This window comes from Mus caroli, chromosome 9 (assembly GCF_900094665.2).
Source record: "Mus caroli chromosome 9, CAROLI_EIJ_v1.1, whole genome shotgun sequence".
In the NCBI taxonomy this organism is placed as follows: Eukaryota; Metazoa; Chordata; class Mammalia; order Rodentia; family Muridae; genus Mus; species Mus caroli.
This window is the reverse complement of record NC_034578.1, coordinates 44,655,605-44,672,672: the sequence shown is the minus strand read 5'-3', so window position 1 is coordinate 44,672,672 and position 17,068 is coordinate 44,655,605. Positions and strand designations below refer to the sequence as shown.

Genomic DNA, 17,068 nt, shown 5'->3' with positions numbered 1-17,068 from the left:
CATGGGATTTTGGAGAGACAAGGGAAGCTTCTAATTAGGGCATAAATCAGTTTATAAAAGGAATGATCTGGATCTTTTTGAAGGGCTTAAAAGAGAAAAAGACTGCTCTGTCAAAGCTGGGATCAAATAAGCCACCAGCAGCAGAGAAGCAGCAAAACAGAACCAGATCCACCTCCCTCCAAAGGTTATCTTTATAGCTCTCCCTCCTCTAGCAGAGGGAAGGCCCTAGCCCCTGGATAAAGGAGAGTAGAAGGAGGCAAAGGGACTGGCCATAGCCAGGCTCCCCTCTAATGTAGTACACTTTTGGCTCCATAGCTGTCACAGGGTGAGTTCTCTCTAAGGACTGGGAGGGAAGCTGTGAAGATGCTCTAAGGTCTTTATATAAGAATCAGGAAGATGCCGCTTACCTGAACTGTGAGGGGGAGAAAGAAATCATGCCACAGGGACAGCAGAGGGAGCTCACTGCTGCTTTTCTGGTTTGGTACCACTAAAAGTTTGAGTGACCTTAATTCCAACTTGACCTGTCCTCCACTTCATGAGTCTGTGAATTGGGATTCCCCCCTCCCCCTTTAAAAACAATTAAAGATAATTTGTTTTACAAGAAAGATGAAAGGCTCTCTTCTTGTCTAAGGAGACTGTGAGGTACTTGTGGGAGCATAGCCTCAAAGCTTGTTGGCTGTGTTAGTGGTGGTCCACGCTGCCCTCTGCCTCACGCTGGACTACTGTGTGGGGTAAGCAGAGCATCGCCATCTCACTCCTCAGCAGCACAAGACTGCCGGCCCTCCCTTTCTCCTAGGCAGAACAGTCACATTCTCCCATGGGAGCATCCCTGCATCTCTCAGTTGACTACTGTGCTTTTCTTGGAAGCAAATTCTTTTGCCTACATCTGGCCTCAACCTCTGCACATCAGAGTCTAGAAAACCTTACCTTCCAGCTGTACCAAGAACACCGCTGTTAGCAGACATTCTAGTGCACTGAGGCTATACTGACATTTTAGACCATTTTTATTTGTGTGTGTGCACACATATGTGGGTATCTGTGGGGGTCAGAAGAGGACATTGGGTCCCTGGAGCTGGAGAGATATGCCTGCTGTAGGCCACCTGACTGGGGTGCTGGGATGCAAACTTAGAGCTTCTACACTAGCAGTAAGGACTCTTAACTGCTGAGCCATCTTTCCAGGCCCAGTATGTTGAAATTTGATGTAAGAGAAAATAGCCGCCAGGCAGTGGGGGCACACGCCTTTAATCCCAGCACTTGGGAGGCAGAGACAGGTGGATTTCTGAGTTCGAAGCCAGCCTGGTCTACAAAGTGAGGTCCAGGACAGCCAGAGCTATACAGAGAAACCCTGTCTTGAAAAACCGAGAGAGAGAGAGAGAGAGAGAGAGAGAGAGAGAGAGAGAGAGAGAGAATTGCCCTGACCATCCTGTTAATGACGCGAATACAGACAGAATTCACTAGAATTTTAGACTAGGAAGGCATTCCCTCCTACTTCTAACCACTAAGAATCACAGATATTTATTCCCCTGTCATTGAATATTCTTCGTTTTCTGAAAAGTCACCCATCCTTTTTTACATTGGGAGACAGGTGACAGGCCAATGAACTGTGAATGCACATCTTCATGTTGTGACATTTACTGCTCACGACCCTCTGCCAACCTTGGCCTTCAGAACTTACTGGGGCTTCCCGATGGCTTCACACGTTAACTCAAATGCATCCCCTTCCCGGGTTAGGCCTTGCAGAGGGTAAGTCATCTGGATATGCACTTGCGGTTTATCTGTGTGACAACACAAAGCACGGTGTTTAGCAAACGATAGCATCAGGCAGATCAGACCCGCATCCTGTCACAAAGCCCACACCGCCAGCTCTTACTCGGTCCCCATCCACGTGCCTTCAGCAACATCCTTCTAATTAGTTAGTAATCCTGGCATTTGTTCACATTAAATTGACTAATAACTCTAAGGAGTGAACCTTGAATAGATAAGAGATTCATAAGCCAACTGTGGCACATCAAACAATTCCTGTGAAATACATTTTGTTACATTGAAGTTTATCTCTAAACTCAGTCAAGCTAAGGGAAACTCATTTGCCTTCATGCTGAGGTGAAGCTGCAGATTTTTGTGGTGTTCAAAATTGATATATTTTATCATATATCACACATATTACCATGTGACAATGTGTTTTGACACTGCATATTAATAAGTTATCTCTTCTATGCTCTTTCTATCAAACTGTTTCCCGAATTCCACTCAAACTGCTTTATGAAGAAAAGATCCAGGAGAGATGGGTGGTCCCAAATAAAACTATCCCGGTATAAACATAGAGGAAAGAGAAATGACATTCATCCTGAGCCTATTATCTGAGGAACCATGCGATCATAGTGGAATAATCAAAAGTTTTAATGATGACAACTTTGGTACCCATAGAATGATGCAGCTAGTTGAAGTTCTCAGAGATAACACAATTCCAGACAGCTCCGTGGAATAGAGTAGGGGAGGGTTCTGATTCTGAAGTGCATTTCTCAATGGCAGTCCACAATTAAAGCAGAGTATATCTTCCTAATAGAGTTGTGCATTCTAGGAAGCGACACAAGCTATTTTCCCTTCCGTCAGTGGCTTAAAGCTGTGGCTGCTAGCGAGGGATGCATGGGTACCAGAGATGAATGATGGAAGGCCACAGGGTGTAGGGAGGGGAGCAGAAGTACTCAGAATCAACATTGAGAGATACACAAAGACATTTCTAAACAGAACCTGAGTGGAATCAGATATTTTCCTATGCTTCTCATTTAATCCTGTGGCTCTGTAAATGTGTATTTTTGCAAACGGACCCAGGAGTACCAAGTGTGAGAGGGCAGGTCATCAGTTGGCTGAGAAGTTAGAACAATTACCACAGTTTTACTTTCCCACACAATCCCACCACTTAAACAACAGCCCCTGGGTCTTTCACAAGTAGTGGTGGGCTCATTAGTATTCTTCCTAAGGAACACGAGAGAAGACAGAAATATGGCCAGGCTCTGCCAACCTCATCCCTCATGCAGCTATGGCCGCTGCACAGCGAAGTCATCACATGGGACACCTCGCCTAGGACAGCTGTTACCAGATGAAACTTTAGTCTCGATTCCACCACATGCCTTCTTCGATGCCACACAAGATATTACGGTTCTTTTAAAAGAGCCCCCTGAACACCCACCTGTGTGCACTGCCCACTGGAATAGGTGCTGTTTTCTGAAGAACAATATTCACTTGTTAGAGGACATAAAGATGACAAAAGCCCGGATGGCCACTGCTAAGTGACACAGTTCTTTTCTTGGACTTACAGGCAAAGCAAGATGTTGAGGACCCTGATAAATGTTATCAGGGAAAGGAGGAATGTTTGCCTAGAATAAACAGGGTGACCTTGAGCTAGCTCTGGCTCCTGGGCCGAAGCAGGAGCTCCTGGACAAGCACGTTTAGATCATATCTCAGACCAAGCAGAACCCTAGAGTGCACTGCATGCCTATTATTTTTAGTGATACAACTTCTTCTGCCTGGCACATAGCTATTTGATGAAATCTGTGTTTTAAAAGGAGAAAGAGAAACGAATGTGAGGTTGTGACACACAGATAACGGAAAAGCCTGTCTAATAATTCATACTCAGAAACCAAAAAGCATCCAAGAACTCTTGCTTAGGGGACTTCTGACATAAACATGGAGTCCAAATCTAGGCAGCGACTTACTATTTGTTTATAGGTTAATTTTCATGCCCTGCTGACTTCAGCAGCTCATCTGCACTTGCTAGAGCATGCTTCTTGCTCTCTTGGTCTGCACTGGTTGGTTTGTGCTACTAATGTGTGCTTGCTGCTCTTTCTTTCTGGTCTGGAGTTGCTGGTCTATGCTTTGTGGCCTGCACGCAAAATTTCTATTGTTTCTCTCCTCTGTGTAACTTACAAGCAAACTGGAAGAGTGGATTTCCAGAGAATGCATTCCGGTCTTCCCATGCTCAGCTTCCATCAGTAATAAGAGAGCAGGAACAGTTCTAGTCCACCCTGCCTCTCTGGAACCAGTGGGTTTGTTTTCGTTAAATATATATATTTTAAAAAACATGTGTACTGGTTGTCAATCACACACAAATCAAGAAGAATGAGTGAAGGGCTTGTCATACCTAAAATTTGTATTTTAAGCCACAAAAGCTACACCTTCAGTTTTGATAACTGATTTCTTTTCTCTAATTATGGTCCAGTCCCAGGAAAACTTGTACCAGGTTATGTGTGGACACAGCTGCCGCATGACCTTAATGGCTGGCAGGAAACGTGCACATCAATATTGCTTGTATTATATAGAAAAGTTCCCTTTCCATAGACACACGCGGTATTTATGGCATATTATCTGCCCATGGGCAGCCGAGCTGTCTTCATTCCCTATAAACCACACAGAAGGCCTGAACTCTAAGATCTAACCCCGAGGCGGCAGGAAACTTGAAGGCAAATCTCATCTTCTTGCTCTGCCCTAACTGAGGAACGTAAGGATCTTCAGCAGGTGGAACAGAGACCTGGGGATTCCAGTGATGTCTCAGGGGCATTGAATGCTCCCAGAAAAGACCCTGGCTACTCTAGGAGGATGGCAAAATGTCAAACCATCCAGATAGTTGACTGCAGAGTGTGAGCTCATCATTTATATTTTAATTATGTTCATAAATCAAATGTTATAACTTACCAAATCTTCTCTGAAACAGAATCAGACTCCAAGCTTTATCTTTGAGTAATGAGGTAAAGCCTAGTACATTTTCTGGGGGATCATTTTATGCCTCGGTTGGTGTCGTCAGGCGCAAGGCTAAAAGCCAGATGACACTTTCTACCCAAGTGCGATAACTGTCCAGTGACATATCGCTCAGAATGGCTTAATGTCATTTTAAAATGGAACTGCTCTATAAAAAAATAAGGAAATAGTTAGGCCTGTGCACTTAAGGAGCATCACACTTGTAAGCGCTGGCATCAGCAACAGCCAATCAATTAGGTGGAAAGATCTGAGGTTTTCATAATACATTGTACTTTCTCTTAAACCCTCTACAATACACTTAGCAAGACCACTACAGCCGACAAAATTTGTTCATTAGTCAAAGTTGCACAGAGGGTTAAATACCAGGAGGCCATAGGGCAGACTCTTGTAGCAACCAATTAAAAAAATAATTTTAGGAAGGCATTCTGATTTGATGAGACATTCCTTAAATGTTCTTTTCCTCTGTCTACAAAGGGGGAAATATAAAGGGAACTCTTAAAGAGGTCTGAATGGCTTGCTGGCAGATTACAATTGATTTCATGCCAGTTTGACCTTGCACTCTGTTCTGTGATCTTCTTAGAAGATGAAACTCAAGATTCTGTAACCTGTATGTCAATTTCCTATGCAAATGAAGACGCGCAGGCTCCTCTCAGAAGCCTGACCCTAGCATATCAGGTCTGTGGTCCCCAGCCCCTTTGACTAGGATGCCATCTTTCCCATGTGGCAGAGAGCAGAAGAACTGAGGCCAGGGGGAGTGTCCTGATACCCCAGCAGGAGAGCTATTATCCCAGGGGCGCCTGCAACTTTCCCTCTTTTTCCTAGAAGTTCTAAATCAGGGCATGCTGACATCAAATGTTCTTTGACATGGCTACTATAACCAGGCCCAAGGGCTTTGCATGAAAATCTCTACCTGTAACTACAAGGGCTTGAGTGCAAATCTCCAAGTTCCATGTTTCATTTTCATCTAATGTTCAGAAACACACTGGGTGTGGGGTTTGACGCCTGTAGATCAAGGGCTCACGTTTTCAGAACCCCCCCCCCCCAGGGCAGCATCAGTTAAGGCTACTACCAGTCTGGCTAGGAGAGGGTCTGGGTCAGTCCCTGTGCACTGGAGCTTGCAGGAAGCAGTGGCTGAGGAGTCTGTCAATCATGGAGGATTACTGCAGTTTGGAGTAGAACAACAATGCAAAGATTAACCCGAGATTTGGTTGGTATTAGAAGCTGTTTGAGCGCAAAGCCAAAATCAGCTCCTACAATTCAGTTGTCTAAAGTGCCGGGGAAGACAGCTTTGTAATGAGAAGAGGGCAACGTAGGGCACCCAAGGAGACGACACACACCTGGCTGGGAACAGGTCCACAGTGCTCCCAGAGAAGGGAAGGGGAAGGCTGTAAAGTGCTTCCTTTCTATTGTCCTGAGACAGGAGTGACAACTTCCCCAGCTGTTTGTTTGCTCTCAAGGTGAAAGGTCTGTGTCTGGTATGGTTTGCAGCACTTAAAATTATACTCACTACCTGTAACCCCAACAGCTGGGAGGCTGAGGCAGGAGGATTTCCATGAGTTGGATATCAGCCTGGGTTACAGAGTGAGTTCCGGGAAGCCTGGATTACTGAGTGAGACATCTGCCTCAAAACAAACAAACAAACAAAGGAAAGAAGAAAAGATGATAAAAAACCAACCAACTATACTTCTTGAAGAGGGAAGGGCTATCATAAAAGATTAAGACGGGCATAAAACAACCCTACTTAAGAGAGCATCAGCAGCACCAGACAATGCCATTTCCCACTAAGAATCCACGAGGTACAATAGTAACAAATACACAAGTCTGTCTTAGCCTCAAAATACGGTAAGTCTGTAGGTTTGTCTGTTTTGGAGATCAAGCCAGTTCCCCAAGTTTGAGGAGCAGCCCAGGTAATTTGACTGTTGAACCTGCATTTTTGGCACAGTTACCTGACATTTCTAGAATCTCTAGGGATATGATCAAGAAATTTCCTTGACTATTCTTTTTAAATTGAAACCGTTTTACCTTCCCACAGAATCAGAATCTTATGGTGCGCTAAAACCCATCAGGCAGGGTGTACATTAGGAGACGAGCTTACTATGTAAGAACTGGATCTTTACACCAAACCAGAGCCATCTTTTATCCACTAAGGTCAGGGGCAGCGGCAGTGGGTTGTCTGTGGGGCAAAGCTAAGGAAGGCAGAGGCCTTTCTCCCAGGGATCATTCTCAACTTGCCCAACCCTGCCTGCTTTGGTCCTGTGGGCTCCATTACCCACAGTCCACGGAAACTCCAGGAACTCCAAGATGTCCCTGGTCTGAACTTGCACAAAGAATGCTAGGTTACAAACTGGGCTTCAATCAGCGGTCTCTCTGCCTTGACTGCTTCTCATAAGGAATAATAATCTCTGAGATAACCTCTCTGAACCCAGCTCATGAATACACACACTGGAGGCTGCTGGACACAGAACACAGAGACCAGATACCAACGGGCCCAATCTGAGAACACAGCTGTGCTCACTTTAAGAATACAACCTGGGAACAGAATTAACCTGGGAGAGCCGGGGAGGAGCCAAGCAGCTGCTGTGGGAAGCTTTATCCTCCAGTCTAAACAGGAGGGAGTTCCCAATTTCCAGGTTTTTCATCCTCCATCACCACAGGGCACTATCAATATCACAGAAACATTCATTTTGTCACAGATAAAGAACAAATTTTGATCATCTCTCCAATGCCCAATTTTCCTCTAGCTGAGGGGATGGGAGGTAGGGGTGCAGGGAGAGCCACCTACCCTTCTCTAGAGCTTGGATGGATGGGGATATGGATTTATAAAATACCTGGCTACACCCAGTCAATAAAACTCATTTTGAGAGCCATGCCCATGTCTGTGATTAGCTGTCAGGTGGTAATCGGGCGGGGAGGTGCTCTAATACCAGTTTCTGGGAGCTTTGTTTCATTTATCCCTTCTAGACTCAGCTCTTCATTTGTTTCTCTCTTTTTATAAATGGGCAAAACCTGAACAAAATGAGGATGTTTTGCAAAACATTCTAAAGAGCAAGGCTGTGGTGGGGAAGACGGAAGGCGCCCAGCAGGAATCCCAGCTCAGGCTGCCTTGCGTCCAGAGCAAGGCTTTGTTTCCTTTAGCAGGACACTCAGAATTCCATACTGGAGGTCACAACTTCCCTTTGAATTCCCAGCTTATGTCGCCGTGTGTTGCCACCTTGATGCTATTTAGACAGTTTTCTTTTAGCACGCAGACAGTGAACTGGTCTCGTTTAAACAGGCTGTTATCTGACAGGAGCGCATTCCTTCAGATCTGAAGCTGTACTAACAGTGCTGCGACTGAGTCACACTCTGCTCTAATCAAGCACGGCGGACATCTGGGTAACACACCTATAAGGCGTTTGCAAGATGGGGAAGAAGAAAAGAAGCACAGAAGGACGTTAGGGGTCATACAGATCAGCAGATTCAAAAAGCACAAGCGGTCGTTCTCTGCGTAGCTTCTAAGAACGCAGAGCTCGGAATTCTACCTTGCTAACATAATTATTTTCTGTTTTAAACATTTAGCTGCATGCTGCTGTACCCTTGCTGGGCCTCAGAATGAAAGCTAGCAAAGCAAGAGCCCTACTGTATGTTCTTCATACAACATTCCCAGCAATGTTCCTATGAGAAAACCTTATTAATGAGCTTGCAAGCGAGCACCCAACAGGGGAATGTCACAAACAAGAGCGGCTAATGCCCCAGAAAATCAAATAACTCAACACTTGGCTGACTGTGGTGCCTTTCATATTTATAATAAAAAAGAGGAGGGGGGACTTTTAATTCACTGATTCTGGAGGGGTCAACACCTTGCTCAACAAAACAACTCATTTATTTATGTTCAGAAATCTCCAGATGATAAATTACATTGATGTTAATCACTTCAATGCATACTACACAATTAATATCTGTACTCACCAAAATTTAAGGGTTATTAAAAGTATGACAGCACACACATCTGGCTGATTTTTCACATAATTGGGCACAACAATTTCTCCTGGTACCACAAATAGAGGTGCTAACAAACAAACACTACAAATACTAGTTCAATTAATTAGGACTTGAATCCACAAGACACAAAAGAAGCCAGGCCCAGTCACAGCTCAAACCTTGTCTACTATGCAGCATGGAGGATTCCAGCAGAAGGGAAGATGTACATACCTCCCTTTCTTTTCATGGCTCCTCCCTCTGTCTCCTTTCAAGTAGGACAGTCAACGGGCACAGTGAGGGAAATTTCATCTCCCTCTGAACGTCATTTGTAAAGGAGGACCTAGCTTGTATGGGATTTCACCACCAGTCACATAGCCCTGCTCATGGCCTGGTTGACATTCATTTATCTTAGATGGGGCAGAGAGCTCATTCCATAAACCTTCTTTGTCCAAAATTGGCCAGGATGAGAACAACTGAGGCTACTAAAGAGTACTCAGACCAACGTTCCCTCTGGCCTTCTAACTGGGGACAGTGTGAGGGCTGTGGGGGTCACTATTTCCTGGTGATTCTATGTTGATCCCTGACGATATCCTGAAGAAATCTTCTTAGCTTACAAAGGAGATGACATTAAAAAGAACAATGGTATATTTAATATTTTTTAGATTAAATCACATAATAAAATACATAATTTTATGGCTTTTAACATACAGATCATAGTCAGGTTCAAACAATAAAGTGGCCTAAGGAAAATAGGTCTTATCAGTGATTGAAGAAATTAGCAGAACTCTATTGGGCAGATGAAATCCTTATATTGCAAGCAAAATGTGGTGACTGATTTAATTCCCCCCCCCTACCCCCAGTATACTGATATTAAAGGAGGTTTTAGGGATTAGTGACCCTATAAAGGTGATAACTTCAGGGACTTGAGTCAACTTAAAAGGGAGGAGGGGAGAAGGGCACTGTTATTCCTTCTTGGTATCTCCAGCAACTCAGTGTCTACACAGATGGAGGACCCTGTCCTCTCCCAAGACAGTGATGCCTGGCTGTAGAGAAAGAACCGCTGTGAGGGACTGGAGCTAAGCTCCCACCACTCACTGAGAGCAGACTTAGGGCCTAATGCACCGGAGCTTCAGCCTTGGGGGCAGGAGGCTTCTGATAGGGAAGGGCTAATGGTGTTCAAGGAGATTCAAGTTGGTTGGGAATGAAGACTTGCTGGCTGATTTCACAAGCACAACACAGTTCTGGGAATAGAATGATATTCATAGACTGAAGAGCCAGGTGACTTTCTTAAGTTCCAAGAGTCTTAATTAAGATTAAAAACCAGACCCCCCCAATTCCCTTTCTGAATTATATAAAGTGCTGCAATGTATAACCTTCCTTTATATAAGATGTTTTTCATCTATCTATCTATCTATCTATTAAAAGCACCAAGAACGTAATGTTTATATAATTTTAGTTGAGGGATAGGCTGTCGTGATGAAATGATCAGTAGTTTCAGACTCATCTTTGGAAGGTGTTCCAGTGCCTCTCCTGAAGAGAGGAGCCCACAGCATTTTGTTAGATTGGAGCCAAATGGATTCAGATATAGAACTGTATTCATTTTCCTTGAAGGACAAATCCCTTTTGAGTCTACAGAAAATGAAAACGAGGCTAGGAATCATTACCACACTTTCCAGGGTAGGAGGCAGACAGCCTGAGATATTCTGCATTTGGCAGTGAATGCAATTTTGTAGGTGGGAGGGGCTATACTCTATTTAAAAGATACTCCGGGAAACTACTTAAAGGGTTTAGGGGTGGAAACTGGGTGGATATCCACTCAGGACTCACAAAGGAGCTAATGTATTATTAAAGCTAATGGGCCCCTACAAGGAACGTTAATGGATATTAAGTTTGCTTAAATGAATTACATATTAACAAAGTCACAAGAAATCTAGTATCTGCCAATTTAGATAATATCTGATCATTTCTGTTTTCCCATTATAGGGACATTACACCACAATAGTTTTAGTGATATGAAAATTATAAGCATGATGCTCCTAATGAAGCTATATAATGAAGTAGAGGAAATGAATTAACAAGAAAAACCTACACTCTGTAATGTAAATTGAGCCATGCTCGAAGGGCAAGAAGAGGTTGGGACAAGATGGTCTCTTATAAGCAAGTTTATAACTTGTTCTACTTGGACAATTTAAATACACAATAAAAAGGGTAGCCGCTGAAAAATGGCTTCCAAAGGCAAATTCAAGCCCCAAGAACCCATGCATATGGCCTAGTCTGGAAAAGACACTTTGCACGTGGAGTCTTTAAGATCTCAAGATGAGAAAACTCTGGATCATCTGGGTGGGCCCTAAACTCGGCGACACTGTCTTATGTGACACCCAAGCCTCCTGAGTGATGGCTGGCAATGGGCTCTGAAGTGTCACCCAAGACCGTCAGAAAATACAGATACTCATATTACAATTCATAACAGTAGCAAAAACTACAGTTATAAAGTAGCAACGAAGAAAATAATTCTATGGTTGGTGGGTCACCACAACATGAGGAACATAATGGGCCATAGCACTAGGAAGGGTGAGAACCACTACCCTAACCCCTTGGGGGAACTCGCAGAGCACTGGCCATCTAAGAAGCAGAAAGGACCCCCTCTAAGGTCTTGGAGGGAAGGTGGTCCAAATAAGCCCCCCGATTTGCTCCTTTGGCATTTAGAATTGTGAGTGGATTTCTGTGGTTTTGGGACAGGTCTGTGACATTGCCAATTGATATGGTGACCCTAAGGCACTAACATAAGAACTCCCACAGTTGGCAATGCCTTTCCCCAATCAGATCTCTAATCACTGCTCACCCACCCAAACCCTCACACCACCACCCACTAGACACATTCCACCGTATCCTCGGACTGCCACAGGCCAGACTACAGGAGAAATCTTCTGGAGAAAAGTGAGAGCAGAGGGTCATGTGGTCACAGTCTTGGATGGAGCATGGCTTTGGACAGAAAGCTCCCTCCACCCTCAGCCTCTGAAGCAGAAGGGCCTGGAGGAGAAGACAAGGAGAACCTTTTCTCTAGTTTACAGGGGATGGCTAGGGACAGTCTCGCTACCGTGCAGAATTACGGATCAGCTTTAACTTTCAACACCTTTTTCTAACTAAAGCTACATAGAACATGCACCTTAGAACAAAATGTTGGTAAGAAATGGGAATAAAATTGTAAACATCCTGTTTATGGTGGATTAGAGAGGGAAAGGGAATCACTGAAGACTTCGTTGGCCCGGGAATGATGACAGTGAACACGGAAAGAAGCTGATTTTAAGCCACATTAAAGCAGACTGGCACTGCTTTAGCTTCATGTTTGAGTTGGCAGCAGTATCTTCACGTTCTCATTGGCACTTGGTACTACAGTAGCCCTTCAGCAGGATGATCTTTCGATCACTCTTCTACCAGAACAACAGAGGAACAACCCACGTACACCATACAGAATGCATATGGACTTCCAGTGAAGGAGCTTCCAAGCACAGGCCTCAAAACAAGGTGCTCGGCTACTCACACTGCACTTCTAGATAGCGCTGGGTCTGCAGGTTTCCAGTGACCGCAGGGTGCTCCACCTGGCAGATCACCGGGACCCCATCGTCCTCCTTGTGCACCTTCAGCATCAGCTGACTGGTTACAGTGTACATGTCCGACCACTCTTCCACCTCTGATTTGCCTGTGGGAGACAAAACAGATCACCATCCTTTTCCTTTCTCCCTACCCCTAACAGTGTTACCTTAGGTAACAAGATGGCAACGTCACAGGTCAGGGCAATCTGGGACCCAAGACCTCATAAAATGGTTATTTCCCTTAGTTTCCTTCTTTCATCCTTGTGTAACAGTGGTCCAGATAGATTCCAAAGCTAGGCAATACACACTAGTTTAATTCAAATATATTATGTATATTTATTCTATCTTGAACCTTCCTGCCAAGTCAGTCGAAAGTTCAACCATTTTGACACTTGGCTGCCTGTGGCATTAGGAGGAGGAAGGAAAATAAGCTTTTCTCTCCTACAACCATGAGAACTTCAAATATCTACAAGGCTGTCATGCCACTGAAAACCCAGGGTGAAGTCCAAATCCCCTAAGTAGTTCCGTCAGCAGTGGAGACAAAAACAAGCCCCACTGCCTACCCCCACCATCCATGATTCGGAGGAAAAGTAACTAAATGGATTTATCTAATTGAAATTGTAATTGAAATGTTTAAACTCGGAGACTTCTGGAAGACCACAAGAAATGCAGTGGCAGGGGGTTAGAGCAAAGAAAGACATAGGGCTTTGGGCCAGATGGGAGACAAGTCCAAGACCGCCCAGTAAAGGAGGGAGAAGGCTTCCGGAGGGAGTGAATAGGCCTAGGCTGTCCCTTCCTGCACCCAGCAACTCCCAAAGCACGGCACACCATTAACTTTCTGTGAATGTTTTGTACGTATCAGTCTACATTTAATGGCTCAATTCACTTAGACAGAAGCAGAGGGGAAATAAAAAAACTCCTCCCTTCTAAAGGCATACCTAGGAAGTAGGGGTTTAAGGCAGAACGCGCTTTTGGAGGTTTGCTGGTCTCCTTTTCTGGATATAGACGGCCACGCCACTGTTTATTTATTTATTTAATGAGCGCACCTTCAGCACTTACTGTGCTTCAGGCACTTCCTCAATGCTTTGTAAATATTCACTCATTTGATCCTCAAAACAATACCCTAGTATTATTGTTTCCTTTTTAGAGGGAACTGAAGCACATGGCTAAGTATTTCTGTTAAATAGAGGTGAGTTCCAGAGTCCTTTGTTCAGGCATTACTTTCAGGGCAACCTAGAAAAGAAACAGAGCCAAAGGCTGCCAACCGTGAGAGACAGGATAAGCAATATAAAATGCCCAGGGCTATAAAAGCTGCCTGTAGGGTCACTCCAAAGTCAGAGACTTTGCAGAAGACTACGATGGCAAATCGGGCACCAGAATTACATGTTCACCATCAAAGTCATCTCTGTAAATTCATAATTAACATAAGCTCTTACTTTGTAATGCAACAGTCTTGCAGGAGAGCACATACCTACAGCTGAAGGACGGTGCGATGCATGTTAGAATGAATGGCCTGGAACTTTACAAAAATGCACAGCATGAAAATGTGGGGTTCTGAGCCATCAAGTCACCACAAAACAGGATAGAATTTTGAGGCACAGACAGACACAGCCTCAGACTTCAGGATATCTCTGACACAGGATCTTCCTTGTCTGAAGCATTCACATTTGGTTCACCACCAACTCTTGAACTACACAGGGTTGGGGATGAGAGAAGGCGAAGAAACCCATTCCATTCTGGCCTGAGATGCTTTTGCTAATTGGTCAGAAGCCGGATCTGAATGGATAGTTTGGGTTCACAAGCAACTGTTTGTAATTTCCACAAAGGCCCTGCTAGAGTTGAGGGCCAGCTGACTGCCTCGCACCTGGGCTGTCTCCATCATACCTTTGAGTTCCTTGTTCCCTTTGAACCACCTGATGGTCGTCGCTGGCTTGCTGGCCATGGCAGTACAGTTGACTTCAATCTCCTCCCCTTCAACTGCCGTGTCTTTCTGGATATCGATCATCAAGTTACGTGGAGGAACTACAAATTAAACACATATGCTTTATAAGCACAGGGCCTGTTTATGGACAGATTCTCCTCTTCCTTAGGGACCAGTGTTATTGTTACCAATAAGGAGGCAGACAAGGGACACTGCTGATGGGATTACTTCCAGATGACAAACTGCCAGAGGAAGGGAAGAACTGGAGAGACAATGTCAGGTAAGGCAGATCAGGCATCGTCAGTTAACTCAGAATGTCTTTCCTAAATGTCTCCTAGTTAGTCACCAGTGACCACTCTCCGATTCCTGAATTATCACTGACTGAGGATTAACAGTCTAGACAGTCATCATAAGAAAATGGGTGGGCTGGCAAGATGGCTCAGTGGGTAAAAGCACCATCTGCTCTTCCGAAGGTCCTGAGTTCAAATCCCAGAAACCACATGGTGGCTCACAACCATCCGTAATGAGATCTGATGCCCTCTTCTGGCACATCTAAAGACAGCTACAGTGTACTTATGTATAATAATAAATCTTTCTTTAAAAAAAAAAAAAAGGGCTGGTGAGATGGCTCAGTGGGTAAGAGCACCCGACTGCTCTTCCGAAGGTCCAGAGTTCAAATCCCAGCAACCACATGGTGGCTCACAACCATCTGTAACGAGATCTGACTCCCTCTTCTGGAGTGTCTGAAGACAGCTACAGTGTACTTACATATAATAAATAAATCTTTAAAAAAAAAAAAAAAGAAAATGGGTAAGGAAACAGATATAAAATCAAGAGTAGCAGACAGTATTAAAATCAATGCCCTTACCTGGAAGTCCCTGAAAGCAATAATTCTCCTTGAATTCAACCCTTGGATTTCAATCTTCATAAAAAAGACTTCAAAGTCTACTAACAAGGATAAAAAGCTTGGGGTCCCTTAGAAGAACCACTCACCACAAACACGGATGGAAAAAGTACGCCTCAGAGCCGGCTCTACTGAACCAGGACTGAAAGAAGTCGGGGCACACGCCTGTCCTCTAGTGGGCAGAGCACCACTGAAAAGAATGCTCAACAATACAGGAAATGCCAGGTGTGTGCAGGCATTTACCATACTCAGAGTCCCAATGCTCAGATCTCAGGAACCAAAGGAAAAAGAGACTCCCAGGCGCTTGAAAGGCACTCAGATATCAGAATTAAAACATTTGTCTATGAGCATATTAAATACCTCTGTAATAAAGAAGTTAAAACAAAAGGCTTGGGGGCTGACACACTGACAACAATCGAGGTTCCGTGTGTGACAGTAGTGAAGCTGATGACTAAAGCTACCTTTTTTATTTTTATTTTTTTAAAATATGAAACTAAGTTGAAGGTGAAACTTCATACAATGTGTCGTCCTACCTCAAGACTGAGCCTCCTGAAATAAAAATCAGTAAGAATACAGAATTCAGTAGTGTGAGTCTAAGAATATGAGCCCTGGCCACCATGAATAAGCAAAGACAGGGCTGAGACTTATGATTAATAAGTTTCTCAACTCAGAAGAGAAACAAGAAATTAAATATGTATAAACATGCCATCCTGACCATCAAGTTGAATAATACATCTCTGATACGGCTTCAATAAATTATGGGATTAAACCATGTTATTTGGGATTTCCAACTGTTTCAGTCCAATGTGAAAATTCTGTCCACAGGAAGACTTTCATACTGAATTAGAGCGATTGAAAAGTCTTCTAGGGGCTGATGAAAAGGGGGAAACAAAACTGTTTGTTGCATGTGTTTCTCAGCAAGATGGCACACTGTGGCAGTAGGGAGGGGGCAGCTGCTGGAGCAGGCACTCTGCTCTCTGGTCCCCTTGCATGAGGAAAAAAAAAAAAGCCCACACTTGTTCAATCAGGTGGCTTGCTGATATGGTCTGGCCCAAATGAGTACTTACGTACTGTGGCAAAGAAATACCCCTGGCTTACATTTTAAAAACTAAGTAGGAGACAATTTAACATGTAGTTTAGATGGGTACATCTGATGCAATTTTTAAAGACCCAAAAAGGGGGTGACAGAGAAATTGGGCTGATTTGGCTGTGTCCTTTACATGGTTTACTTGTGCAAATGACGGCCAGGTGGGCCACAGACTGCCATGGACAGTAGGTACTGGGAATAAGCAGATCCTGCACTCTGGTCACCGGAGAAGGGAGACATGCTCCTGTGGATCAGATGTCCTGGAAACCAGTCACTAAGCCTAAGGGACAAAGATCATGGAAGTGATAGCACCAGAGAGGGAGAAAGAAGACTAGGGTGTCAAAGGCCATAGAGCGTTCTCACAGACATATTAGGGCCCAGAAGAGAAAAGGTGGCCTTGAGGTCCCCAGGGGAACTAACAACTGGATAAAAAGGTCCTTGAAGTTGGCACACTGGGCACTTCCTGATGAGAGCAATAATCACTAATGTCATTGTCCAAGTATGGTACTAAGGATCCAAGAGAGGGCAAATAGCTAAAGCCACAGGGACAATGCTGGAATTCCTCTGAATGGAGGACTTCTCCCACTTCCTGAGAAACACGGTCATGGGCACTCAGAATGCAGGCACTCTCTTAGTGGGAACAGATCCAGGGGTAGCTGAGATGCCACCCAGATACTAAGTCGCAGGGGCGTGTGGTATGGCCGCTGTCTGTTGGCTGTGCTTTGCGCTTTGGGTATCTTATGCTTATTCTCTCACTTTTTTTTTTTTTTTTTTTCGTTTTTCGAGACAGGGTTTCTCTGTATAGCCCTGGCTGTCCTGGAACTCACTTTGTAGACCAGGCTGGCCTCGAA

The 17,068-nt window shown here is 44.3% G+C and overlaps 1 protein-coding gene across 6 annotated transcripts in view; it reads right to left on the bottom strand.

The window, feature by feature from the left end:
- The window catches only part of Cadm1 (cell adhesion molecule 1), a 322,424-nt gene that overhangs the window by 41,120 nt on the left and 264,236 nt on the right, over positions 1-17,068 (bottom strand). For all 6 annotated transcript variants that reach the window (XM_021171380.2, XM_021171384.1, XM_029481674.1 and 3 more), the window contains exons 4-6: positions 14,190-14,327; positions 12,254-12,412; positions 1,676-1,775 (exon numbers count right to left, since the gene is read on the bottom strand). In XM_021171380.2, the coding sequence (XP_021027039.1) occupies positions 1,676-1,775; positions 12,254-12,412; positions 14,190-14,327 (397 nt within the window). The remainder of the gene's footprint in view (positions 1-1,675; positions 1,776-12,253; positions 12,413-14,189; positions 14,328-17,068) is intronic.